The following is a 26,841-nucleotide window of genomic DNA, read 5'->3' as shown; positions in this document are numbered from 1 at the left end:
CGCATCGGGCTCCCTGCTCGGCGGGAAGCCTGCTTCTCCTCCCACTCCCCCTGCTTGTGTTCCTTCTCTCGCTGTGTCTGTCTCTGTCAAATAAATAAAATCTTAAAAAAAAAAAAAGATAAACTGCCAGCGGCGCCTGCCTTCGGCTCAGGTCATGCTCTCCAGCTCCCCGCATGGGGCTCCCTACTCAGCGGGGAGCCTGCTTCTCCCTCTGCCCCTACCCACCCCCCCTTGCGCTCTCTCTCTCTCTCAAATAATAAAATCTTTTAAAAAAACCAAATTCTGTTATGATGACTTCATTTACAAACTCCGTTTCAAAGTACCGAACTGGACGATGACGCCAGCTGAATCTAGGAGGCAGTGTTAGCCGCGGCGCGGAGGCGAAGCCCCGAGCACCGAGGGGAGCCCTGCCGGCCGCCCGTCCCACGCTCTCCACCCGCTAAGGCCATCGGGGGGGCGGGGGTCTCCCCAGCGTTCCCGGCCTGCGGCCCAGCCCGCAGGCCCCTTCTTGCTCCGCGCGCCAGCTCTCGCCCGCCTCCGAGCCTAGGTCCCCGCGCGGCGAGCCCAGCCCGGGCAGCGGCGCAGCGTGGGGGGGGCGGAGGGCGGGGCGGCGGCAGCGGCCAGGCCCGGGGGCCCGCGAGGCGCTGAGGGCGCGGGGGGCAGGCGGGCGCGGGGCCTGAGTGTCCGGCGGAGGGGGCGGCGCCCCCGGCGTCTCCGTGACTGCGCCTCGGCGCCCCCCAGCTCGGCGGCTCCCGGGATGCGCGGAGGCGGCGGCGGCGATGGCGATGATGCCTCGAGCCCGGCCTCGTCCCGGGCGGCGGGCGGAGCTGGGGTCCGGGCTGCGAGATGGAGGAGGGGGGCGGCGCTGCGGCCACCGGGCAGGTGAGAGGCCGCGGGCCCTGGAGGAGGACGCCCCCGCGGGGGCCGGGAGGGCCGGGCCCCGGGAAGCCGGCGGGGTAGGAGGAGCGCGGCTGCGCTGCTCCAGGCCCGGCCGCCGCGCACCTGCCCTGCTGGCGCGGCCTGCGGGGAAGCCATCTCGCCCCCACCTGGCCGGCTCCCCGGGCTCTGCGGGGCCGCGGAACCCGTTGCCCACTGCCCATTCCCGGTCGGAGCTCTCCGCACCCCACCAGCCCTCTGCCGATTCTCTTACAAGCTTCCTGCTCCGAACTAGGCCCTCCTTCCCTTCTGCACCCCGGGGAGCGCCTACCCACCGCCAGTCCCTGGCTGGAGTCGACCTCCCCTCCCCAAAGCCTCGCTCTCCATCCCCAGACTGGGGGGCCTCCCTAGCCTCCTCATCTCTCTCATCCACTGATCCTACCCCAAACCGTCAGCTGCTCGGGGCTTCAAGAGGTGGTTGAACTGCGGGGAGAAGAGCGTGGGCTCTGAAATAGATAAATCTGGCTTGAATCAGTGACCTTGGGCAAGTCACCTAACTTCCCTGAGGGTTTTTTTTCCTGATCAGTACAAATACAATGGGAATAATAATAGTATAGAACCTTGCTCTCTGTGAGGGTTAGACTGTGAAAATGCCTGTCTTCGAGGAATGTAAGACATTATGAGAAGAAGAAAAAAAAAAAGGAGTTGGAAGAATCCAAGCCAGGAGCTGACTTGTAAAAGCTCCAAATGTTTTCATATGTACTAAAATATTAAGGCAGCACACTAGATTATCACAGGCTCTTCCCACATCTTAGTGAGAAATCACGGCCACTGTACACAAATTTTCATTTACTATTCCTTGCTTACTAGTTACTTTAGGATCCCTCCTCCTTAGTTGCAACAAGATGCACAGAGATATGAATTCATTCTTACTGTGGCTAACATGTCTGCTGAAGACTGGTGTTCCAACCTAAACTTTTTCTGATTTTATGACTTTAATCACCTATTTATGGTGCCAGAAATAAAGAGTAGCTAGTATGCTTGCATTGAAAAGAACATTGGTAATCTGTATTTACTGTTTAGGAGTACCAAATAGGTATTCATTTACCACCCCCTCCCTGCGAGCTACCATCATAACTTCGTTCGAAATTGTGATCTCAGCCTCCTCTTTCTTAAAAGTCGCGGCAGTGGGTTTACTTTTCCTTCATTTCCACCTTTGCTCTTAAAGTTTCTCTGCCAAAACCTTTATTTCTGTTCCGTGTTCTGCTTTTCCTTTTCTTCCCAGCCTCTCATTGCTTTCTTTTTTTCTAATGATCCAATAGGAATGATTTATAATTACTTTATGCCACAACCATAATTAACAACCTTGCCTAAAAGGTACATAGAAATGTGTGTGTGTGTGTGTTCATATTTTGAGATCCAGGAACTTAGAGTTGGGAAGGGATTGTAATACCTACTTCATAGGATTGTACTGAGTGTGAAGTAAAGCTTGATAAAGCTTCTGTTATGTATGCTAACCACCCCATAAATGAAGGTTGCTGTAACTATCTTCTGACCTGTGGACTGCCCCTGATCTCTTTGTTGTTATGTTGAGTTGAACCGAGGGGTGCCCAGTGTCAGCTGTAGAGAGTACCTGCTTAGCTTCAAATCCATGCCCTACCCCGCTTTAAATTAGGAGCTCTCTCTCCAATTCAGTTTCCTTATGTGTAAAATGGGGATGAGTTATACTTTCTCAGGGTTGTGAGCATTCAACAAGTTGATAGCATGGAGCATTGAGAACAGTGCCCGGCACATCATAAGCACTCAACAAAGTTAACATACTATTAATGATACTGATAATTATATTAATGACCTAGAATTCTCTTTTTAAAAAAATCTGAAAAATCTTAAATACACTGAAAAAATTATAACTGTGCAGAAAGTGGAAGTTGGTCCTCAGCTCCACCAAATCTTTTTTTTCTCCTGCCTCTTATTCTTGACTAATGTTGGTGCCTCATCATCCCATCTTGCCCTTGACAGTTCTGTTTCCAAATATCTCCTAACCTGGGATCTCCATAAGTTCCATCACCCCACTTCTTCATTACTAACCATCTACTCGATATTTCTCTTCGCATTAATTCCAGATGCTTCATTCTTCTAATTTCCCAAACCAAATTCCTACTTCATCTTCACGCTGTTCATTTCCCTGCCTCCAAAGAGGAAACCCTTCTGGGGCAGGGGGTTTGCTAGAAACAATAGTATCACTTCTCTGCCTTCCTACCTCCTCAAATTGAGTTTTCTTTGCTACTTCTCTTTTCATCAGCTAATCCCAATCTTCCAGTTAACAATGAAAAAACAAACAGTAAAAGGTTGTCTTTTTTACTACATAGCTATCAAAAAGGGTTCAGAAGCAGGCACATGGTCTTTAAGTGAAAACAGTAAACTTTCTATTATTTTTTAATTCTAATCAAGAAACAAGAGGTCGAGATTTATATTTTTCTCTCACAGAACTTTTATAAGAAAAGTACAGAAAAGCTGGTCTCCCTTGCCAGTGGAGAACTTCATCATATTGTCGGGATCTTCACTGTCGGACCATTGAGAATAAAGAAGAGGCCATCTTCTTCCTTCATAAAGAATATCCATTAGGTATATGGACCTCCCCAGGATTGAAATTTGTCCAGTACTCACTGGCGTAGCCATACCTGCTACTGAATGCAGAGAGACTTCTGGTCGAGTGGTTCAGACCTGCTGCTCAGAGCCCCTAGTAATCCCCCATGGACCTGGCTCCCCTTCCTCTCTGCCCCATGATCCAGCAACTGAAGGGTTAACCCCTGACGCAGCTGGAGGCCTCTGGGACCCATTTGGAGCTGGTGGTTAAATATTTGGAACAGTACCCCTGGACCGCCCCAGTGCCATTGCTTATTCCTAAAATGCTGGATTCAAGCAATACCTTTGCGTTGTCAAGACATTGCACCAGTCTCTAAGGAACAACTTCAGCTCTCCCACTGGAAGCGTCTTTCAGAGCAGAGTGGGCATCCGGCCACACGGGCCTTTGGGATTTGGAACAACCCAAGATGTGTGAGTGAACTTTAAATCTCATTGAAAAAAAAAAAAAGTTTAAGAGAATAAAAAGCAAGAAGAGAAAGAAGTTATTCTTTTAAAGCGGAGGCTAGGTCTCACTCCTTTGTCTGCCCACAGGACATAGCATAGGGCTGGCACAGAGTGTGCACATGATAAATGTAAACTGAGCCAGTGGATGCATGGGTGGGGGTGTTCCTCCTGCTTCAGGGTGAGGATATTGCTGTTGGAATGATAATAACTTACCTTTGTACAGCAGCTGAGAGTCACAGGCGCTTTGCACCTCGTAAATCTCAGATATAATTGACACCCATCAATGCTTTCAGTTTTTCCTCTCAAATGTAGTCCACAAAGTGTTTTCCAAAGGAAGATAGGGAGTTGGCCAAGAAATTACCAGCAGGGAGAAGATATTATAAATAATGGAAAACAAAGGCTTGTTCCTGGGGAAAGAAATAGGATTTGTTAGTGATCTGTGGGGGCCACAGTATACTTCAGCAATACCCTCCGGCTTGTAGCTCAAGCACGTGCTGTAAAGACCTACTCTCGTCGTCCCGGCCTGTCTTCCTCCCAGTCCCTGCCCTGCCCCTCCCCCCACAGCGAGCTCCTCGTCACCGCCACGCCCTTCAGCCTCCACCCCAGGGTGGATTAGGTTCCGCTCCTCTTACTTCCACAGTACCCTGCTATCATGTGATTTACCACATTAGGCTATAAGTAGGGTGTGATCTCTTTGGTGGAGAAGTTATGTTCTTGGATCTCCCGTGTGAGGCATTGGGAGTATTTCTAAAAATAACATTTGTATACCCTTCCATCAGAAAAAGGGTGGGGCCCAGGAATCTGCTTTTTTTTTTTAACCCACACTCCAGGTGATGCTTAAAGGATTTTGCAAACCGCTATGCCAGGAAACATGAAATTAGCTGGAAGAATGTACTTTGAGGTGTTTGTGTCTTTTCGGTGTTGGGCCTCGTAAGGAGAAATGCTTTCTATGCGTCGGGTCAGAGCTAAAATCCAGTCCTTTTGTACAAAATCCTGAGATCACTCTGCTTTCTACATTAATTCTGTTTTTGGGTGTGCATTTCTGTGTGCAGGCTTCTCTGCCTCGGGCCTCTTGTGTCACATGTGGCACAGCTGTGAGTCGAGGTCCTGACCCCCTTCCCCCAGAAGGAAGAGCCCTTCCTGTCTGAAGATGAACTCCACCGAGCCCCTTGAGGATGCTCCCAACGGCACGTTGCTGCGCGCGCCTCGCTCCCAGGGAGGAAACGGCACCGCCGTCCCGGGGGACCTCCAGCACCTCATGCACACGGCCACTCTGGTCACCTGTACTTTCCTGCTGGCGGTCATCTTCTGCCTGGGCTCTTACGGCAACTTCATTGTCTTCTTGTCCTTCTTTGATCCAGCCTTCCGCAAGTTCAGAACCAACTTTGATTTCATGATCCTCAACCTGTCCTTCTGTGACCTCTTCATCTGTGGAGTGACCGCCCCCATGTTCACCTTCGTGCTCTTCTTCAGCCCCGCCAGAAGCATCCCAGATGCCTTCTGCTTCACCTTCCACGTCACCGGTTCGGGCTTCATCATCATGTCCCTCAAGACCGTGGCGGTGATCGCCCTGCACCGGCTCCGCATGGTGCTGGGGAAGCAGCCCAATCGCACCGCCTCCTTTCCCTGCACCGTGCTTCTCACTCTGCTCCTCTGGGCCACCAGTTTCACTCTGGCCACGCTGGGCACGCTGAAAACCAGCAAGTCCCACCTCTGCCTTCCCATGTCCAGTCTGACGGCCGCAGAAGGGAAAGCCATCGTGTCTCTGTACGTGGTGGACTTCACCTTCTGCGTGGCCGTGGTGTCGGTCTCCTACATCATGATTGCGCAGACGCTGCGGAAGAACGCTCAAGTCAGGAAGGGCCCCCCCGTGGTCACCGTGGATGCTTCCAGACCGCAGCCTTTCATGGGGGCCCCCGGGAAGGGAGGGGGAGATCCCGTGCAGCGTACCGTGCCGGCTCTCTACAGGAACCAGAATTACAACAAGCTGCAGCACATTCAGACCCACGGATACGCCAAGAGTCTTAACCAGGTGCCCCCCCCGGCGGCCAGCCGGCTCCAGCTCGTGTCGGCTGTCAATCTGTCCACGGCTAAGGACTCCAAGGCGGTGGTCACCTGCGTGATTATTGTGCTGTCCGTCCTGGTGTGCTGTCTCCCCCTGGGGATTTCCTTGGTGCAGGTGGTCCTGTCCAGCAATGGGAGCTTCATCCTCTACCAGTTTGAACTGTTTGGATTTACCCTTATATTTTTCAAGTCAGGGTTAAACCCTTTTATATATTCTCGGAACAGCGCGGGGCTGAGAAGGAGAGTACTCTGGTGCCTCCAGTACATCGGCCTGGGTTTTTTCTGCTGCAAACAGAAGACTCGACTTCGAGCCATGGGAAAAGGGAACCTGGAGGTCAACAGAAACAAGTCGTCCCATCATGAAACAAACTCCGCCTACATGTTGTCTCCAAAGCCCCAGAAGAAATTTGTGGACCGGGCTTGTGGCCCAAGTCACTCGAGGGAAAGTGTGGTCAGTCCCAAGATCTCTGCTGGGCACCAGCCCTATGGTCAGAGCAGCTCAACCCCCATCAACACCCGCATCGAACCGTACTATAGCATTTATTACAGCAGCCCCTCCCAGGAAGAGAGCATGCCGCCGAACTTACCGCCAGTAAACTCTTTGGGATTTGCCAATTCCTATATTGCCATGCATTATCACACCACTAATGATTTAATGCACGAATACGACAGCACAGCGGCCAAGCAGATCCCAGTGCCCTCCGTGTAGTGTCCTGGAGGCTGGAGGCTCTTGGGCAAACTGTTGGTGTTTCGGATACTAACTGATTTCTTTTTCACTTTTGTGAGACCAGCGGTAGATGAAAACGTCAAGATTCAGCAGAACAGTTGGCAGTTATGATCGTCTTCTGTCTCAAGTATTGGCATCTACTGATTTGTGGTTTCCTGACATTTTAAGATTTGATGTAAAAATTTATAATTTAGCTTTTTACCCTGACCTGTGCTCCGATCTTTGGTACTAAACTTTTAAATAGATGCCAGGAATGATCATGCTAGTGTATTCAAGGAGAATGAACTGATTGTGACCATCTGAGTCCGTGTTCGGGGTCTCTGAAGTACACCTGAGCTGGATTTTTTAAACAATGTGAAGGGATGATCTTCACTGAGGTGAATTTTTTTATTAATTGAACTATAAATTTTGATTCTTTGAAGTGTTCAAATGGGGAACAATACACTTTTTTTGGTAGCAGGCTTATCTGAATAAATAATATATTGTCAAGGCAGAAAATCAGAAATATATTCTTGGTAATTACTTACACAGGACACACACAGGCTTTAGGTACTTTGCTTTCCTAAGACAGTCCACCAAGTATTATGATTACTACCATTTCTTATGATAGACACTATTACTTTGTGGGAATTGACTAGCTGTATAGTTTTTGTTTTTTTTTTAAAGAAGTATGTTTTTGCGGGGCGCCTGGGTGGCTCAGTTGGTTAAGCAACTGCCTTCGGCTCAGGTCATGATCCTGGAGTCCCGGGATCGAGTCCCGCATCGGGCTCCCTGCTCAGCAGGGAGTCTGCTTCTCCCTCTGACCCTCCCCCCTCTCATGTGCTCTCTCTCATTCTCGCTCTCTCAAATAAATAAATAAATCTTTAAAAAAAAATAAAAGTATGTTTTTGCTTACTAAAAATGAATTATTCTATTTTGGAATGAGCTTACCCAAGAAGCCTAGTGAAGAGGACTGCACTTGTAGTAGAGGAATGTGATTTCTGGGAGCAGAGGCACTAACTGGGGTCCTCTGAGCCAGGGTATGGAGATGTGGGGAGCAATCTGGACTGCTGTTGTGTGTTAGATGATCTTCATTATTGCTTAAGAAGGTGTGAGAATGAGATCAGGAGTATTCTGATTTACACGTTCCTTCTGTGTGAAAATGGTTTGCTAACAAGTTGACGAAGAGTATCCAAGTAACTATATAAAAATATTTTTTTGTCTTTGTTTAAATATCAGTGCGGTAGAAAAATTCTTAAGATTATCTGTTTGCAAACTAATTGTGTTATTTCTCTCCCATTAATCTTGGCAATGGGCAATAAAGAAAACTAGATTAAGTATTTCTATATCTGGAACTAATTTTATGGTCTATTCTGTGATTCCTAGCATAACAACCATAAATTCATATTTTTATGTAAAAATATTTTCATTGTACAGTTAGCTTTTGAACTTGCTACAATTTTGGAACTATAGCTGTTAGACTCAAGATGAGCATCAAGATCCAAAACCTAGCTTTAGAAATTGATATGTTTCAGAGCTGTTACTGCAGGTTGGAAGGAGCTTTGTTGTTTTGGGTGAAAGGGATTCAATGTAGAGCTCCCTCTCCAGGCTGTTGCCAAATACAAGAGCGCCCTGAGTTGTAGAGAAGACAGTAGATGCTCAGCTGGAGCTCTGCGCAGCCTCATCCAACAGCCGCCTTTCAGCACCGACCATTCTGTTTGTGAGGCTTAAGTATGAGATATGGGTTTTATTTTATTTTTAAATTCACCTTTTAGGACTTTGTCCTTCCCTTCCTTCTCTCCTTTTCTTCCTTTAGTTTTGCTATTTAAATTTTCTAACAGAAGAGAAAATATCCACTCTGTCACATTTTTTTCTTGTTTGTAATTGAGTGCTATTTTTGGAAGTCACTATAACCTATTTCAATTATGCTTTTATATTTTTAATACAACACTGTTTCCAATTATTAATACTCCCATGAGATAGGTTAGTATATTACCCCTTTTTAATAAAGAACTAAGAAATCTAATATCCTCTCCCAAGATCATTTGAAGATAATTCTAATTAGGAATTAGACTTTTGTCTAAATTAGAACTGGGTATTTATTCCAGTAAGCCAAACAGCTTTATAATTAATAAGATTAATCAAGAAGATACTTCATACTTTTTAAGGTATGTATCTCTTTTTTGGCTAGGCATTTCCAGTGTGATTCAATAAAAGATTTTTTAAAAGTGATTTCTACTTGTAAAATTTGAACTGACAGGTTTCTTGTATGACCTTTGAGTTTGAGATGACTTCACCCATCTTTGGGAGGTAAAAGTTACAGTATAAAGAAAAGTAAGCATGCGCATATGAGGTATTCAGTCTCTGTATGCTCATCAAGAAATTGATGATTTAACTTGCATGAAATACATGTTGGGCTAGATTCTTAGCCCTCCTTCACATCTATCTCTACATCTGTGTGGAGATACAGAGATAGATAAAACTTATCTCTTTGTAAGTTATATATGTCTATCTATAGAGGGAGATATGGATAGACATATATAACTTCTCTATAAGGGCTATATTGAGAACTAAAAATAATGAGAATTCAGTTGAATACGACTAATTATTAGCAGGGTATATTAATTAGTTCTCTTGATGCTTTACTGTGATGCAAAGTATGTGATGTATTTCAAACATTTTATAATCCTTCTGATGTTAATCTTTAGGCCAGATTTGTATTTCTGATGCTTTTAATGTTCTTTTAAAATAATGTTTGGAAAATAAAAATATTGAAAACCCTAACATTTCTGAACATCAGATTGCAGTACTATTACTTTCCCGTCCAATCATTTGAAAACCATCAGAGAAAAGTAGTGATGGTTATTGCGCAATGGATAACAATATGTTGACCCTCCGCATTTTCTTCCTTAAGAGATGAAATAATTGTGGGTTTTTTGTTTTAATTTTTTTTTTTAAGTAAGCTCTATGCCCAACGTGGGGTTCAAACCTATAGTCCTGAGATCCAAAGTCTCATGCTTTACCGACTGAGCCAGCCAGGTGCCCTGAGTCCCCAGGATCTCTTCAATGGTTCCAGAGAGTTCTCTGGCTCAAGATCAGTGCTGCATCTGCCAGGCAATATTGATGATCTCATCAAAAGTGCTATTTCCACCGTGCTTAATGTTTTTCTGCTTCTGTCTGTCGGCAGTTCCTTGAGGACTTTGATAATCAGGGCAGAGGCAGAAGGTACCACTTCAATCTGGGCCTGTCTGTTCTGAATGGTCAGTTTCACTGTAATCCTCAGACCCTTCCTATCTCTGGTTCCCTTGGCGATGTCATCACTGATCATTTTTGGAGACAGACCCACTGGGCCGATCTTCGGGGCCAAGGCAGACATGGCACCAACTTCCCCACTTGCACACCTCAGGTATATGACTTTGATCTCGTTGGGGCTAAAAATTTTAGGCAGCATGGTGGAGGTGGCTGGTTTTGGATGAACTCAGATTCAGGATGACCAAAGACAGTTGTACCTTTGCCTCCTCCGAGCTAAAAGCCAAAAGCAAAAATACGTATCCTAGAATTGGTAATCTATATGGGGTGTATAAGCTGGGGGAAAAGCTCAAAATTACAGTTCCTTGATAAATAATTTAAGGATCCTTTTTTTTTTTTTTTAAGGATCCTTCTTTGAAACCAGTATTTTTTTAAAAAGATTTTATTTATTTATTTGACAGAGAGAGACACAATGATAGAGGGAACACAAGCAGGGGGAGTGGGAGAGGGAGAAGCAGGCTTCCCGAGGAGCAGGGAGCCCGATGTAGGGTTTGATCCCAGGACCCTGGGACCATGACCTGAGCCGAAGGCAGACACGTAATGACTGAGCCACCCAGGCGACCCTGAAACTAATATTTTGAGTTGTTTCTTGGTTAGCAACTCTACATCTGGGAGCAATCCCCTGCTAAGATTCCAGGTGGGAATTCTTTTACAAAGTGGGAAGGGGGCAGTAACAGATGGGCAGTGGTGAAGAAAAAGCAACACGAGGTCCTGCAGAGTTAAAGCACAGAAGCCTTTTTTTTTTTTTTTTAAGATTTTTATTTTAAGTAATCTCTACACCCAACGTGGGGCTTGAACTCACAACCCCAAGATCAAGAGTCCCATGCTCTTCCAACTGAACCAGCCAGGTGCCCTGGCACAGAAGCATTCTTAAACAGCTCAGTTTTAGGGTCCTAAGAATGAGCATCTGTAAGCCTCCCTTTTTCATTTTCAAGTTATTCACACCCTAGTTCAAAGATTTCCACTCTAGGCCGCTAGCAGCACTCCTTGGGTGCCGGCAGTCTTGGGTTCCTGTCCAGATCTGACTTGTGATTATAGCTCATTTTTAAATAATTCTCCCGTAATCTAGCCAGGCCAGGTCATGGAGTCTCCCCTTTCAAAGCCACCCTCTTCATTCACAGTTAAGGGGCAATGTGTACCTAGTGAGATTTTTGACTCCCAGAGAGACCTGTGTTTTCTCCCGTATCCACTAAAAGCTTTGTTTTTCTTTTCCATTAACAAAAGAAGCCTATGGTCCCACCAGAGAAACTTGAGCCACCATTCTCCTACTGGAGCTGAAGGAAGGCCTAGAGTCAGTGAATATCCCAGGCCTATGGAATGGTAAGAAAGACAGGCAGGCTGCCAGGAAAAGGCTCATCTCCATTAGAGATCCAGGCTTTAGAGAGGCCAGGCTAGGCCTGGACCGAGCCTAGAACACAAAGCGGCAAGCGTCACCATCTGGAGGACTCTGCTGGTGCAGGTGACTACAGGTTGAGCTTCAGTGGGCTCAGCCCAGCTGCAGTGGCCCAAATGTGATGAGATGCAGGAGAGCCAAAGTCACTTATGGGAGCAAACACAATGACCCCTTGAAGCCAGATGGAGTAATCTTTGAGAGGCTGAAGAAAGGAAAGGAGGAGCAGGAAGATAGGAAAATAGCCCCCTATTCCCTCCCCCCACCTCTAAAGACGGATCTGTAAACTGAGAAGCAGGTGCTGGTAGTAATTATGATGATTTTCCATCTTCTGGCTTTCCATACCATTTAAATGCTAATGACATTCAATTTTATATCTCTAGTCCTAACCTCTCCCTGAACTCCATGCTGGTCTATCCAGTTGCCTCTTCAACATCTCCACTTGGATGGCTAATAGGCATCTCAAATTTTAACATGTGCAAAACTGAACTCTTGATTCAACCCCACTCTTTACCAAACTTGGGGCTCCTGCTGTTTTATTATCTCAGTAAATGGCATGGCAATTACCCAGTTGCACAGGTCAATTTGTTGGGTCCTTGACTATTTCTCTTGAACATCGCATCCAATTTGTTGGGACAAATCCTGAATTATCTTGAAAATAAACTCTGAATCCAACTACTTTTTTTTTTTTTAAGATTTTATTTATTCATTTGAGACACAGAGATACAGAGAGAGAGAGACCATGAGCAGGGGGAGAGGCAGAGGGAGAGGGAGAAGCAGGCTCCCCGCCGAGCCAGGAGCCTGATGTGAGGCTCCATCCCAGGATCCCGGGATCATGACCTGAGCTGAAGGCAGACACTTAACCATCTGAGCCACCCAGGCGCCCCTGAATCCAATTACTTCTTAGCTCTTCATCCCCATCCCCTCTAGCCCACGTGCCCATCATTTCTCCCTCAGAGTATGAAACCGCCTCATAGCCATTTCCCAGCTTCCAGGCTCTCTCTCCTGCAGTCTTCTTGCTTTGTAACTAGGGACACTGCAGGTAAATCATGCTTGCCACTCTCCTGATTGAAACTTAGAACAACATCTGAACTCCTTGCCTCAACATGTGTGGCCCTAATGATCCGGTCCTTGGTTTCCGCTCTGTCCCCATTTGCTTTCACTTGCACCCTACCTAATATGTTTGGGATGCAACAAGCTTTCTGGCTCTTTCTCACATGACTCAGTTTTGTTCCCATGTCAGGGAATTAATTCCCCCAGAAATACTTCAGCCTGGAATGGTCTTCCCCACTGGCCTTTCCTAGTTGCCATACTCAACAGAGTTCTCACTCCATCACTGTCTATCCTTCTGCCATATTTTATTCTTTTCATGTTTCTTATCATTACTCAACATTATGCTACTGTATGAGTCAGCTTGCGCTGCCATAACAAAATACCACAGCCTAGGTGGCTTAAGTAACAGAAATTTATTTCCTCATAATTTCGGAGGCCCGAAGTCCAAGGTCAACACACCATCAGTGTTGATTTCTTGTGAGCCCTCCTTCCCTGGTTTGTAGGAGATCACCTTCTCATTGTGTCCTCACATGGCCTTTCTCTGTGCATGCAGGGAAAGAGAGGGGGTGGGAGAGGGAGGGAGAGTGTTGGGGGTCGGGGGCTCTCGGGATGTCTCCTCCTCTTATGTGGACACCATTCCTATCAGATTAGGGCTCCATCCTTTTGACCTCATTTGCCCTTAATTACCTCCTTAAAACCTTATCTGCAAATAGAGTCACATTGGGAGTTAGAACTTCAGATATGATTTTTTGGGGGTGGGGGTGGGAGGGGACACAATTCAGTCCATAACAGTTATGTATAATTGTTTACTGGCTGTTTTCCCATTAGAATAAAGCACTAACAGGGCAAAAATTATGTCTATTTTGTGCAGCACTGTATCCCTAGTACCTTTCAGTCCTTGGCCTGGATGAGCTGTGAGAGTGTAACTGTTGAATGAATGAGTCAAATAATGATAGAATGGCTGAAGCCTGGAAGTGATAATCAACCCAAATCTCTATCTGGCTGGCTTAGTTTCCCCATGTTTGGTGTTTTTCCGTATCCCTCTCTACATTCCCAGGGTGGTTATCAGCAGGACTCTGATGAAAGGGGACACAGGTCTTAGGGGCGCCTGGGTGGCTCAGTCGTTACGTGTCTGCCTTCGGCTCAGGCCATGATCCCAGGGTCCTGGGATCGAGCCCCACATTGGGCTCCCTGCTCTGCGGGAGGCCTGCTTCTCCCTCTGACCCTCCCCCCTCTCATGTGCTCTCTCTCTCTCTCTCATTCTCGCTCTCTCAAATAAATAAATAAAATCTTTTTTAAAAAAAAGAAAGGGGACACGGGTCTTGATTTAGGATTTCTGACTGTTTCCTCAGGGAACCAGCTCTGAGGGCCTCTTTTCCCAGGGGACCACCCTGGCTGCCCAGGAGTGGCCAGACAACCTGCATTCATCTCGCTGGAATTCTTTGGCTCATTATGCAGCCTGAGGACACTGAAGATGAAAGGAAAGTCTTCAGCAACCACAGAGAAGTTCAAGGAGAAAAGAGGTAACTGGTTCTTGGAGGGAGAGGAGGGAGAATACCAATTACCTTTATTAAAGGATATGGCAATTTGAAAAAAAAAAAAGATTGCAGATTTAGTGAAATCCTGCTTTCCATAAAGAGAAAGTTCACAGGTAATCTCTCTAGGTCCAATGCCTTTGAGATTAATTTTGCCAAAGTAAAAATATCACTTCATCGCTTATGGAGAAATGAATGAATTTTCCCTCCTCTACTCCAGTAAACAGATAGTTTTGCTTCTCTATAAATACACTTAGCTGGTGCCACGATAAGTTCAGTTTGTTTCTCTGAGTTCCATTTATGTGAATGTTGGCCCTTTTGACACTTTCTTGAACCTCCAGCTGCTTGTAGCATGCTGATGAGTGGGATATCTTTCATTTGACTCCCAGTGTGGGAACCTTGATTTTCATGCAAAGCCTGATGTTTTGCAAAATGCAGCTTGTTCAGATGCCAGATAGACCTTAAAAAGTAGAGCAACCTACAAAGACTGCTTTGTGCCTGTCTTCTGGGCCTATGGCACTAGGATAAGTTTCATAACCTGGGTCAATGCTTAAGGTTCAACACATTTCGTATCTGACATTACCAAGAGCTTATGAAAGCTTCTTGCTCGTTTGTTTGTCTTTGGCAACAAACAAAGTATGTCAAAGAAATGGTAAGAACTGATTTTTTTTTTTTTAATATTTTATTTATTTGACAGAGAGAGACACAGCGAGAGAGGGAACACAAGCAGGGGGAGTGGGAGAGGGAGAAGCAGGCTTCCCGCAGAGCAGGGAGCCCGATGCGGGGCTCGATCCCAGGACCCTGGGATCATGACCTGAGCCGAGGGCAGACGCCTGACTGAGCCACCCAGGCACCCCAGAACTGATCTTATTATTAATATTACAATGAGGAAAGATATGGCTGGGAATTGTGTTCTTCACAGAGAATCATAATGTTAGACACTTTCTTGAGGAATCCAGAGTACCTTGGAACTGGAATGTTTTATAGTTCATGGAGTTGGAGGTGGAAAATTCAAATCTTTTCTTGACCTGAGAGATCAGGGACTTTACTTCAATCATGGCCCACAAATGGGGTAAATAGAGACACAGACACTGTCTTCTTGTTAGGGAGTGGTGCGGAATTTGAGTGAAAAGGTTTACAAATGGGACATGTCATTAATTCTCCCTTTTCTTTCCCAACCATTATAAAACTGGGGAAAATACTGTTTTCCTCAAAGTACCAAACACTCAAAAAAATAAGAGCTTGTAGGAAACTCCTTGGAATTGTAGTTGGGGAAGATTTTATAAGGTGTGGGTAAGAGAGGGAGAGGATGAGTGTTCATTCATTCATTCAGCAAATATTAGTTGAGTGTCAGTGTTATGCAAGGTCTGAGGAGAAAGGTCTGAGAATAAAAATAAGATATATTCTTGGGCGCCTGGGTGGCTCAGTTGGTTAAGCGACTGCCTTCGGCTCAGGTCATGATCCCGGAGTCTTGGGATCGAGTCCCACATCGGGCTTCCGGCTCAGCAGGGAGCCTGCTTCTCCCTCTGACCCTATCCCCTCTCATGCTGTTTCTCTCTCTCTCAAATAAATAAATAAAATCTTAAAAAAAAAAAAGATATATTCTTTACCAGTAAATAAAAGATGAAGGAATTATTTTTATCATTTATATAATAAATATAATCTGGTTCTAGATAAATTGCCAGTGCACTTGCATTGTTTACCAACACCAAATGATTATCAGAGAAGGGAGGGTTTGATGACATTTAACGGAGCCAGAATTCCAAAGGTGACACTTTAATCTTACTAGTGAGTTTCCATTTGCCAGACTGTGGGTTGCATTAACTTAAAGAGAAGTTAGTGGGTGTTCCATGATTAAAAAAAAAAATACTGTATGGGAAAAAATGAGTACCATACTTTACCAAGACAAAAATCAATCATTTCGCTTAGCATTTTGCTGAGTCCTTTGGGGGTGTTCCTTCAGGTGGGAGGTGATGGCACAGAGAGGTTCACGGGGCAAAAGCTGGTTCTGTGAATAGAAAGCACTATAGCATATTACTTACAAACATGGACTCTGAATTGATTCCAAAGCTGGCTCAGCCACATGCAGTTGAGTTTTCCTGTTTGAGCCTCTTTGTTCTTATCTGTGAGTTAAAGATAGTAAGCCCACCTCACAGGGTTGTGATCATAAGGTGTCTGAAGTGTTTAGCATAGTGCCTAATATTTAATCAATGTGCAGAAAGTGGCAGCTATCATTTTTATTATAAAAGCAGAGTCTGGGGTAGTCTATCATCTGAAACTCAAGATTGTTCACAACTGGCTTTTTTGGGGGTGAAACGCTTTCTTGGAGGTGGTTAACAAAAGCTTTTCCAACAAATGATTTCTGTCACTATGGCTTAAGAACACTAAAACCTATAAATACAAAAACTAATCCAGGGGGTGGGGCTCCTGGATGGTTCAGTCATTTAAGCGACCGACTCTTGGTTTCAGCTCAGGTCATGATCACGGGTCGTGAGAATGAGCCCCCTCTTGGGTTCCACGCTCAATGCAGAGTGCACTTGAGATTCTCTCCCTCTCCCTCTGCCCCTCCCCCTGCTCATGCTCTGTCTTTCTAAAATAAATAAGTAAATAAAATCTTTAAAAAAAAAAACGACAAAAAAAACTAATCCAGGGGGAAAATGACTCCTGATTTCCTTGACCAGCTATTAACATTTCAAATCTATGGGTAATATTTAGAGCTCTGATAGAATTCTTAAATGAGTAAATTATGGGGCACTTCGATGGCTCAGTTGGTTTAGTGTCCGACTCTTGGTTTTGGCTGGCGTGTCCTGATCTCAGGGTCGTGAGATCCATCCCTGCATTGGGGCTCTGTGCTCAGTGGGGAAGCCGCTTGAGGTTCTTTCTCTCTTTCCCTCTCCTTCTGCCCCTCACCTGCTTGTGCTTGCTCTCTCTCTAAGTAAATCTTAAAAAAAAAATTCTCAATGTGTAAATTTGCTTTTACTGTTATTAAGGACCACTGGTGACTAATTTGCAAACTAGTATTTTATTGAGAACATGGAAGCTATTAGAACCTAACAAAGTTTGCTATTTGGGGCTATATTTTGAGTGAATTTAGAGAGAAGAGTAGATTTGACTAATTGGGTTTTTTTTTTTTTTTTTTTAAAGATTTTATTTATTTATTTGAGAGAGTGAGAGAGAGAGAGAGTACATGAGAGGGAGGAGGGTCAGAGGGAGAAGCAGACTCCCCGCCGAGCAGGGAGCCCGATGCGGGACTCGATCCCGGGATTCCAGGATCATGACCTGAGCTGAAGGCAGTAGCTTAACCAACTGAGCCACCCAGGTGCCCCTGACTAATTGGGTTTTAAACCTTAAGTTGCTGGACTTCCAAGGATTTTTGAAAAAAATTTATTTTTGGTGGTAGAGCACTTTTTTTTTTTTTAATATTTTATTTATTTGTCAGAGAGAGCACAAGCAGGGGGAGTGGCAGGGAGAGGGAGAGGAAGAAGCAGGCTTCCGGCTGAGCAGGGAGCCCGATGCAGGGCTTGATCGCAGGACTCTGGGATCACCACCTGAGCCGAAGGCAGATGCCTAACCAACTGAGCCACCCAGGTGCCCCGCACTTTTGTTTTTTAACTGAAATATAGCTGACACACAATGTGGCATTGGTTTCATGTGCACAGCATAATGATTTGACAACTCTATACATTATGCTCTGCTCACCACAAGCATGGCTATCATCAGTCACCATACAATGCTATCACACCACTGACTATATTCCCTATGCTGTGCCTTTCATCCCCGTGACTTATCCTTTAGCTGGAAGCCTGGATCTCCCACTCCCCTGAGAGTTTGACCTTTAATATTACAGATTTACAAAATCAAAATTATGTACTATACAGGAAACTGTATTTTTTCTTTCTTTTTAAGATTTATTTATTTGACAGAGAGAGAGACAGCGAGAGCAGGAACACAAGCAGGGGGAGTGGGAGAGGGAGAAGCGGGCTTCACACTGAGCAGGGAGCCTGATGCGGGGGCTCGATCCCAGGACCCTGGGATCATGACCTGAGCCGAAGGCAGATGCCCAACGACTGAACCCCCCAGGCTCCACAGGAAACTATTTTTTTCTTAAATTCAAGGCAAAGTACAATGTACTCTCTTGAAAAGTACCGGAAAGCAATTTAATAGATTTGAAATACATACTGTTGTATGTGATTAGACGAGATGTTTAGTATTATTTTACAGTCTCATAAATGTCTTCCATAGTTGAGATGGTTACCATTTCCATAAGTTCTGCTAGATTTACTTGCTTTTGGTGAACACTTTTTGTTTCAAATGTAAAAAAGACTAAAATTCAGCTTAAAAATTTACAAATAGGTATGGACACAAAACACTATAAGCCCTATATTCCATTTGTTAGTAATTTTGCCTTTCTTCTTTTGAGTTTTGAGATTGTCAGAGTTTTTTGTTTTTTATTTTCTCCAAGTGTTAAAGAAAGAATGGATTTCCAGTAGTCTTCATACTGTGGTTTCTTCTAACTGCCAGTGAGGAAAGCATGCTCATTCTTCCTGACACTGCAAAGAAGCATTAAAAAAAAAAACCCTGTTGGGCGCCTGGGTGGCTCAGTTGGTTAAGTGACTGCCTTCGGCTCAGGTCATGATCCTGGAGTCCCGGGATCAAGTCCCACATCAGGCTCCCTGCTCGGCAGGGAGCCTGCTTCTCCCTCTGACCCTCCCCCCTCTCATGTGCTCTCTCTCTCTCTCTCTCTCATTCTCTCTGTCTCAAATAAATAAATAAAATCTTAAAAAAAAAAACAAAAAACCCCTGTTATTTCTACTAGAGAGGCCTTGTGAGATACCAGGACCACAGTGATTAGAGCCACGGCGCAGGTGAAAGTAACCTGTTAACCTCTCACCTTAATTCTGATTGGTTATATACCTAATAATGCATGGTCTTGATGCTAATATTTAAAGTGACAATTCCATTTTCTGAAAGGTGATGGAGGCATTAATTTAACCTACAATGTATATGGTGGAAGTAAATAATGACGGTATCTCTATCACCTCCTCTACACATGTAATGCTTACCCTTCCCTTGAGTCGTTTGATGTTCTATTAAACAAAACCTGATTTATGAATGACTCTGTATACTACTGTAAGTTCACCCATTAAATATTAAATAAAAAAAGCTTAATTCCTTTTTCACAGATGAAATTTTATAGAATTTCTAGTATTTTTTCCCCATAATGCATTGGATCATCTTGCCTGCTTGTACAACCTACTTTATGACTACCGGCGTCTGAAACAAAACGTGCCACAGGGTATGTAGTTGGCCCTGGTTCCTCTACTACCCCTGTGAAACAACTGAAAAAAAGAAATGGAGAAATGGATATTCCCTTAAGCCATGTCACCATGGCAACATATTTTGAAAACTTTTACTTCAACAACTTAAACTAGGAAGGGAATTTAAAATCAGATCCTAGGGTAGCTGATATTTTATTTTCATTTTTTTATAAAAAGATTTTATTTATTTGACAGAGAGAGAGACAGCGAGAGCAGGAACACAAGTAGGGGGAGCAGCAGAGGGAGAAGCAGACAGACTCCACCCGAGCAGGGAGCCCGATGCGGGGCTCGATCCCAGGACCCTGGGATCATGACCTGAGCTGAAGGCAGACGCTTAACGACTAAGCCACCTAGGCGCCCCTTTATTTTCATTCGAAACTGTGATTTCATGTCCTATTTATTCAAAATTTAAGTCTTGATTTTCATTTTCCTGTTTAACTTAAGCCCTTTTATGTTAGATCTTTGGTGCTACTAGGTCAACAATTTGGCCTGATTGTGTACTAGGAAGTTTAAGAATTGTCAGAAATCAGGTCAGGCCTTTGTAGATCAGACTGAGCGAGAAGTATTGTTCACCAGGGGCTGTACACAGAGCTTACTATTCAGGTAACTGAGGTAATTTGTTGCCTTTTGTTGCCAAAGTTCCTTTCAGCAAGGACTTAAGGATATAAACTAAGCTGGGCAGAGGCCCCATCTAGTGGTGACTTGAAGAAAGGCAGGTAAAGCTAAAAAAAGGTAAGTCGTGTCCCAATCTTCCGGTAAAGATGAGCTACTAGTTATTTTCCTGAAACCCTAATCAGGAGGGTTAGAATGTGTGAAATTGTTAGAAATGAAGTTCCTAAGTTAGCGATTCTCACTGGAAGAATATATTTAAAATAAAGAGGATCACTCAGGAAGCATATTTAAAATCCAGGATATACTCTGCCCTAACGGATCTGATCAGGTAGCTCTGGGACAGCACCCACCTTAACAGACTTCTCCAAGTGCATTAGGCGTATTACAGCTGAGCCCTTTCCCCTCCCTATTAGGAACTCGGCTACGTCTACAGAAGAGAGGCAGCCTGCCCAGCAGAGGCGGCAGCACACAATTCAGAGCTCAAAGGAGATTTCACAGACCACTGGTAAGGGACCCAAGATTTAGAAGGAAGATGGAGAGAGCTGGCCCAGCCCTTCCTTCTAAGAAGTTCAAGCTGTTAGCCAAACAGAAAGCTGACTTACTTTTTTTAACTTTTTATTTTGAAATAATTACAACTTCTGTTTTTAAGAATCTTCTGCAGTAAACTATCCAATACAGTTTTTTAGATTTTTCTCTCCCCCCTTCCCCTTTTTAAGAGAAGAATTTGACCTAAATATTCTAAAAGTATCTGCTGGCACTAACCTTTCACAATTCTCACTCCCTCCCTTCTTATACCTATAAATCTAAATGTGGGTAATTCTGTTTGTCTTAATTCATTGATATAAGAAGTATGATTTTATAATTTATTAAAGAAATAAATTTTTTTTTCTGTTTAGAGAGAGCGTGCAAGACGGGAGGAGAGAGGGAGAGAATCTTTTGTTTTTAAAGATTTATTTATTAGAGAGAGAGAGAGTACACGAGAAGGGGCGGGGGGGGGCTCAATCCCATAACCCTGAGATCAAAATGTGAGCTGAAATTAAGAATTGGACGCTTAACTGACTGAGCCACCCAGGCGCCCCTAAAGAAATAAATTTTAATGGCTTTGGTCTCTGATCTTATTATATTAATAGGAGACAAGGGCAATATTAGGAAATAAACTAACTCTTACTGGGAACCTGGTACCCAGTATTGGGCCTAGGCTTTTTACTTACAGTGAAATTAATGCACTGCTACAACTACCTTCTAAAGTAAGTAGTCTCTCTACCAGAGGAGGTGAGGCTGAAAATGGTTAAATGATCTATGCAGGATCACACAGCTAGTAAGTTAAAGAGAGTATCTGGACTTTGGTGTGAATGCAATGTCTGTGCTCTTTATATAATGCACTGCTTTGTACTAAAATCTACAAACAGCCCTGCAATAATCAATTGCATTAACCATTTCTCAAACTAAAATATCTTTGGCCAGAACTACTGAAAAGGAGGAAAAGTCAAGTATTTTATAGCCACTTTTCTGTCCTTGTTTAGATACGCACATCCAAAATACAACAGGATAATGTTCTGTGCAACACGGTAATGGAGAAAATAAAGGAAATGAATAATCTACCATTGAGTACATGACAACACTGCTTGTGAACATTTTATTCACTTTAAAATAAATACTGTGCTGTAAAACTGCCCAGAACTAAAATCTGTAGTATACAGTAGGGAGGTACAAAGAATGGCTGCAGCACAGTGTTTTGTTGGAGTAAACCATTCTAAGTCAAGAGAGAGGAATCTCTGTCTACAGCAGGTACACACCTTGGGGGAAAACACATTCACATCAAGGAGAAAGAAATAGATAAAAGTTCCAAGAGAGAAACTACCTATTACAAGTAAGAGTTTCTTGAGATTAACAGAAGTGAAGAAAACTTAAATGTTGTGAGGCTCTACCATGTGCCCAGTTTCTAGCTTAACACCTGGTAGAGAGCAGTTGCTAAATAAAAATTTGTTGAAAGGATTTCAGGCACTAGAATTTACATATTTTACATGGTCTCCCATTTAAACAACCTCCTATCAGTTTCCTTCTTCATTATCTTTACTTCATTAACTAGTTATATATACTATAATTTACATAATAAATCTATTAAAAACTTCCAATAGGTACAATTATGACATTTCATTAGGCTGGACTCTAAATTGCTTGGATTAGATTTATTTTGGAATCACATTATCCAAGCAAAAAACACAATCAGTTCATGGGACACAAGAGAAATGAAAGAAGTGAGACAATTATCTGCCTTAGAAGTTTATCAATAACCTCTTATATACACATACATATTCACAAAGTGGTTGAGAGTCCTTTTATACGATCCTTCAGATGAGGTTCAACGGCTGGGAACTCTACAGTGAGACACATGGTCAGACAGAAATCATGACTGTCAATGATTTTTTCTTTCCCCAAACTTTATTATCCATTAGTTGGGGAGAGAAAGAAGTCCATTTTCATCTGCTGTATCTAAGATTTTACAGATCACTGGAGATTCAACCTAAAGAACAAAAACAATAAAGCCATTAAAAAGTTGCTAAACTGAATACTTTCTTTATTTAGTGTTCTTCTGTATGAATACATGTGTATAAATTTGTTAAATGTATATTCACAAAAATGTAAAATTTTTCAAAAGTTGATAAATAATATCAACCCATAAATGCAAAAAGCTCTGTGAACTCTGATCAGGAAACATACAGAGAAAGCCACTGCTAGGCATCATATAACCAAAGGCAGGACCATGAAGTTCCTAGATAGAAATACAGGATAATATTTTCATGACTTTGGGTGGCAGCATTTCTTAGAACAAAATAAAGCATTAGCCATAAAAGGGAAAAACTGATTAAAATAAACTTTATCAAATAAACTTTTGCTTATCAAAAGACATTAGGAAAATAAATAGGTAAGCCACAGATTGAGGAAAAAAAGTATGCACTATAAATTAAGAACTCATATCCAGATATGATAAATATAAAAATATAAAAAATAAAATAACTCATATCCAGAATATATTTGAACTCCTAGAAATAAGAAGACAAACAAAACAATAAAAATGGGTAAAAGACTAACAGATGACAGAGTCTCCTCGACCAAACTGAAGTCAGGTTCCGTAATTCCTCTTTTCAACTAGGCCTCTTCTTGTATTTGTGCCCTGTCTTGGGCCTGCTGAGTCCAGCTGTCTCAAGAATCCTGATAAGTCAGTGTAGAGAGAACCCCTTAGCCTCAACAACTAATCATCCATCCCATATCGGATCAAATTCCTCATCTCTCACCTTTGATAGCTGATCATCCTGGCCTGCCTTCAGCAATAATCCTGTCAAGTCAGTTAAGTTGATGTCTCCTCTTAGTAATTTTCCATCCATTGTGCCACCCCCAACCCTGCCACCTTCTGCTCATTGGCTGTACGTCCCCAGCTGTCTTTGCCACATGTAGAGTTAAGCTGGATCTCTCTCTCCTATTGTGAAAGTCTTGACACACTTATTGCCAACAGTCCTGAATAAACACTGTTTCAGTAAGTGTCAGAATAATTTTTCATTAAAAAAAACTTGGCTAGATACTTCACAAAGATCTATGAATGAATCATCACATGAAAAGGTGCTCATCACCATTTTCCATATGGGAAACACACACTAAAATGACTAAAGTGGCTAAAAGAGGGGCGCCTGGGTGGCTCAGTCGTTAAGCGTCTGCCTTTGGCTCAGGTCATGATCCCAGGGTCCTGGGATCGAGCCCCGCATCAGGCTCTCTGCTCAGCGGAAGCCTGCTTCTCCCTCTCCCACTCCCCCTGCTTGTGTTCCCTCTCTCTCTGTCAAACAAACAAACAAATAAACAAATAAATAAAATCTTAAAAAAAAATAAAGTGGTTAAAAGAAAAAAGACTTACAATACCAAACGTTGGGGAGGATGTAGAGCAACTGGACTCTCATATATTACTGGTAGGAATGTAAAATGGTACAACCATTTGGATAACTATTTGATAAAAGCTAAACATATATCTAATCTATGATTCAGCAATTCCACACCTAGGTACTTACCCAAAGGAAAGAAAATACATGATCACAAAACGACGTATAAAAAAAAATGTTCATAGCAGCCTTATTCACATAATAAAAAATGAGAAACAACCTAAATGTCTATATAGAAGAATGGATAAGCAAGTGTGGTATACTTATACAAATGAATACTATTCAGTAATAAAAAGAGAATGAAATACTGGAGTGACATGGGTGAGTCTGAAAAACATGCCAAGTCAAAGAGGGCAGGCATAAAAAACTATATACTATATGATCCCATTCATGTGGAATCAAAAAACAGGCAAAACTACTCTATGATGTCAGAAAGCAGAAAGGGGTATCTGTGGGGGTTGGGGTATTGACATAAAAGGGGTATAAAAAATTTTTCTGCAGTGATAGATACCTTGTTTTGGGTGATAGTTCCATGGGTATATAAAATTATCAAAATATATCAAACTCAACACTTAAGATCTCTGCATTTTATTTTTTGTAAATTGTACCTCAATAAAAAAGATTATAGCTTTTACAGAGATAGTATGAGGGCTATATTAAATTTTGGAGATTACTGAAGCTCTTTTCAAGACTCAATGCTAAAAATTGAAACATGTTTTCAAACTGAATTCCTGAGTATTATTTTTTTTTTAAAGATTATTTATTTATTTATTTGAGAGAGAGAGACACAGCGAGAAAGGGAACACAAGCAGGGGGAGAGGTAGAGGGAGAAGCAGGCTTCCCGCTGAGCAGGACCCTGGGATCATGACCTGAGCCGAAGGCAGTCGCTTAACCGACTGAGACACCCAGGCGCCCCCTAAGTATTATTTTTTTACTTACCCCAAGGATATACTGACAGGAGTGAGGCTCTAGCATATATACAGTAACAGCATGAGGAGAATCTGATTCTTTACACCTGAAACAGAGAGCACTTTAAAGTACTGCCCAAACCACACAAAAGTATTTTTATTTTTAGAAAGGCTTAATTAATTAATTAACTGAGAGAGAGGGAGAGCGTGTGCACGTGCGCACATGTATAAGTTGGGACGGGGTGGGGGGGGTGAGAAGGAGCAGAGGGAGAGGGAGGGAGAATCCCAAGCAGACTCCGAGCTAAGCCTGGAGCCTGACGTGGGCCTTGATCTCACGACGCTGTGACCAGGGCCTGAGCTGAAATCAAGAGTCAGACGCTTGACCAAATGAGCCACCCAGGTGCCCTGTACAAAAGTATTTTTAATTGTTTTCCTTTTAAGCTATACAAATCTTATGTAAGTGGCCCTGTATAATTTAATATAATAACTGAAATAATATAATTTAAAAATCATTATAACTTACAAATAATATAATTATATTAAAATAATTTTAATATTTTATTTATTTATTTTTAAAGATTTTAATTTATTTATATTATAGAGAGAGAGAGCATGTGAGTGAATGGGGGAAGGGGTAGAGGGAGAGAACCTCAAGTAGACTCCACCCTAAGGATGGAGCCAGATGTGGGGCTCAGTCTCATGATCCTGAGATCACGACCTGAGCTGAAACCAAGAGCTGGCCACCGAGGTGCCCCAATGTTTTATTTTTAAAAACGATTTTCTTTCTGTATCTTTTAAAGTTTCTTTCTCTCTTTCTCTCTCTTTCTTTAATCTCTACAACCAATGTGGGGCTTGAACTCACAACCTTGAGATCAAGAGTCGCATGCTCCACTGACTGAGCCAGCCAGATGCCCCAATTTTACTATTTTAGAATAAAGTAATAATTTTATATAAAATTAATCCACACATTATTATGCATAAATATAATGACTCACAATTATATTTTATATTTATATAAACTTTTGCCCATTGGAAGCAGATAAAAGAGAAGCACAAAGCACGAGTTGATGGTCCAACTTACTTTAGTTTTACAGTGACCTGTCTTGGTTTGTCAGTTATATCACAAATATCTCCATTCCCATAAAAATGTGACACCATCCTAAACCAGAGAAACACACGTTTTATTAACCTAAACTTCGTTAATTCAGGGTAACTGTAATGGGGAGGGTGAGAACATGGTTAGAGGCATCAGTTTTGCATTAGTTATAAAATATTTTTAGGGTCATGTCACAGAGAAAGGTTTTCAGATTCTATAAGGAGAATACAAAATTGAGATACTTTGGAATGACTTAATAAGAATAATCTTCAATTTGCATATTATTTATTTGGATACAAATAGTTAAGGTTAAAGTGTTTTTTAAAAGTCCTTCTGAAGTGAACCATTTCCTCAGCCCTGTATATTGTTTACTTTGTGGCAGTTTTCCCTCCTTGCCATCCTCCAGCCAGCTCCACTCATGAAAATACTGTCATGCAGGTATACAAAAGTATACCTGCCTAGGTTAACCTACAAATTCCAAATGAGCAGGATATTTTTAATTTAGCTAGCCTTATGCTCCTGTGATTCAGTATTTATTGCTCATGATACCATGAACTACTTTCACATGAAACATACATGAACATAAGAAAAGTCCATCTGTTTAGTATATTCTAATACTTAAATGCCCATCTCTTAATTTTGCTAACTTTGATTTTGGTCAGCCCAAGAAGTCAACACATTCTATTTTTTTAAGATTTTATTTTTAACCAAACGTGGGGCTCGAACTCACAACCCTGAGATCGAGAGTCCCACGCTCTATGGATTGAGCCAACCAGGCGCCCTGAAGTCAGCACGTTCTAAAAACAGAGTCTCTCCATGAACAGACATTTTTCCAAAGAAGACATCCAAATGGCCAACAGACACATGAAAAAGTGCTCAATATCGCTCAGCATCAGGGAAATCCAAATCAAAACCTCAATGAGATACCACCTCACACCAATCAGAATGGCTAGAA

The 26,841-nt window shown here is 42.9% G+C and overlaps 2 protein-coding genes, 1 long non-coding RNA gene and 1 pseudogene across 9 annotated transcripts in view; 2 read left to right on the top strand and 2 right to left on the bottom strand.

Annotated features, from left to right (window-relative positions):
* Positions 1–767: 767 nt before the first annotated feature.
* GPR75 (G protein-coupled receptor 75) lies at positions 768–9,520 on the top strand. 2 transcript variants are annotated; one of them, XM_081833550.1, is made up of 3 exons: positions 768–882; positions 3,364–3,933; positions 5,019–9,520. In XM_081833550.1, the coding sequence occupies exon 3, from the start codon at positions 5,117–5,119 to the stop codon at positions 6,737–6,739; it is 1,623 nt and encodes a 540-aa protein (XP_081689676.1). In that variant the 5' UTR covers positions 768–882; positions 3,364–3,933; positions 5,019–5,116; the 3' UTR covers positions 6,740–9,520. The 2 variants fall into 2 exon arrangements, with proteins under 2 accessions (XP_081689676.1, XP_081689677.1); XM_081833551.1 differs by lacking the exon at positions 3,364–3,933.
* LOC145723757 (large ribosomal subunit protein uL11 pseudogene) lies at positions 9,481–11,871 on the bottom strand (annotated as a pseudogene).
* A 1,943-nt stretch (positions 11,872–13,814) lies between these two features.
* Positions 13,815–21,754, top strand: LOC145723663 (uncharacterized). The gene is made up of 2 exons (XR_014148899.1): positions 13,815–14,011; positions 20,367–21,754. It is a non-coding gene; the product is annotated as an uncharacterized LOC145723663 (long non-coding RNA).
* The window catches only part of ERLEC1 (endoplasmic reticulum lectin 1), a 30,785-nt gene continuing 25,506 nt past the window's right edge, over positions 21,563–26,841 (bottom strand). For 5 of the 6 annotated variants that reach the window (XM_081832031.1, XM_081832033.1, XM_081832028.1 and 2 more), the window contains 3 exons: positions 25,872–25,949; positions 24,822–24,897; positions 21,563–22,477 (listed from right to left, as the gene is read on the bottom strand). In XM_081832031.1, the coding sequence (XP_081688157.1) occupies positions 22,406–22,477; positions 24,822–24,897; positions 25,872–25,949 (226 nt within the window). In that variant the 3' untranslated portion in view covers positions 21,563–22,405. The remainder of the gene's footprint in view (positions 22,478–24,821; positions 24,898–25,871; positions 25,950–26,841) is intronic. The other variant, XM_081832030.1, reaches the window with a different exon arrangement.

The sequence above is a fragment of the Leptonychotes weddellii genome, chromosome 10, assembly GCF_054177405.1.
Source record: "Leptonychotes weddellii isolate Sample4059 chromosome 10, ASM5417740v2, whole genome shotgun sequence".
Classification (NCBI taxonomy): domain Eukaryota; kingdom Metazoa; phylum Chordata; class Mammalia; order Carnivora; family Phocidae; genus Leptonychotes; species Leptonychotes weddellii.
The sequence above is the reverse complement of the archived record's forward strand: the minus strand, read 5'-3'. Positions and strand labels throughout refer to the sequence as shown.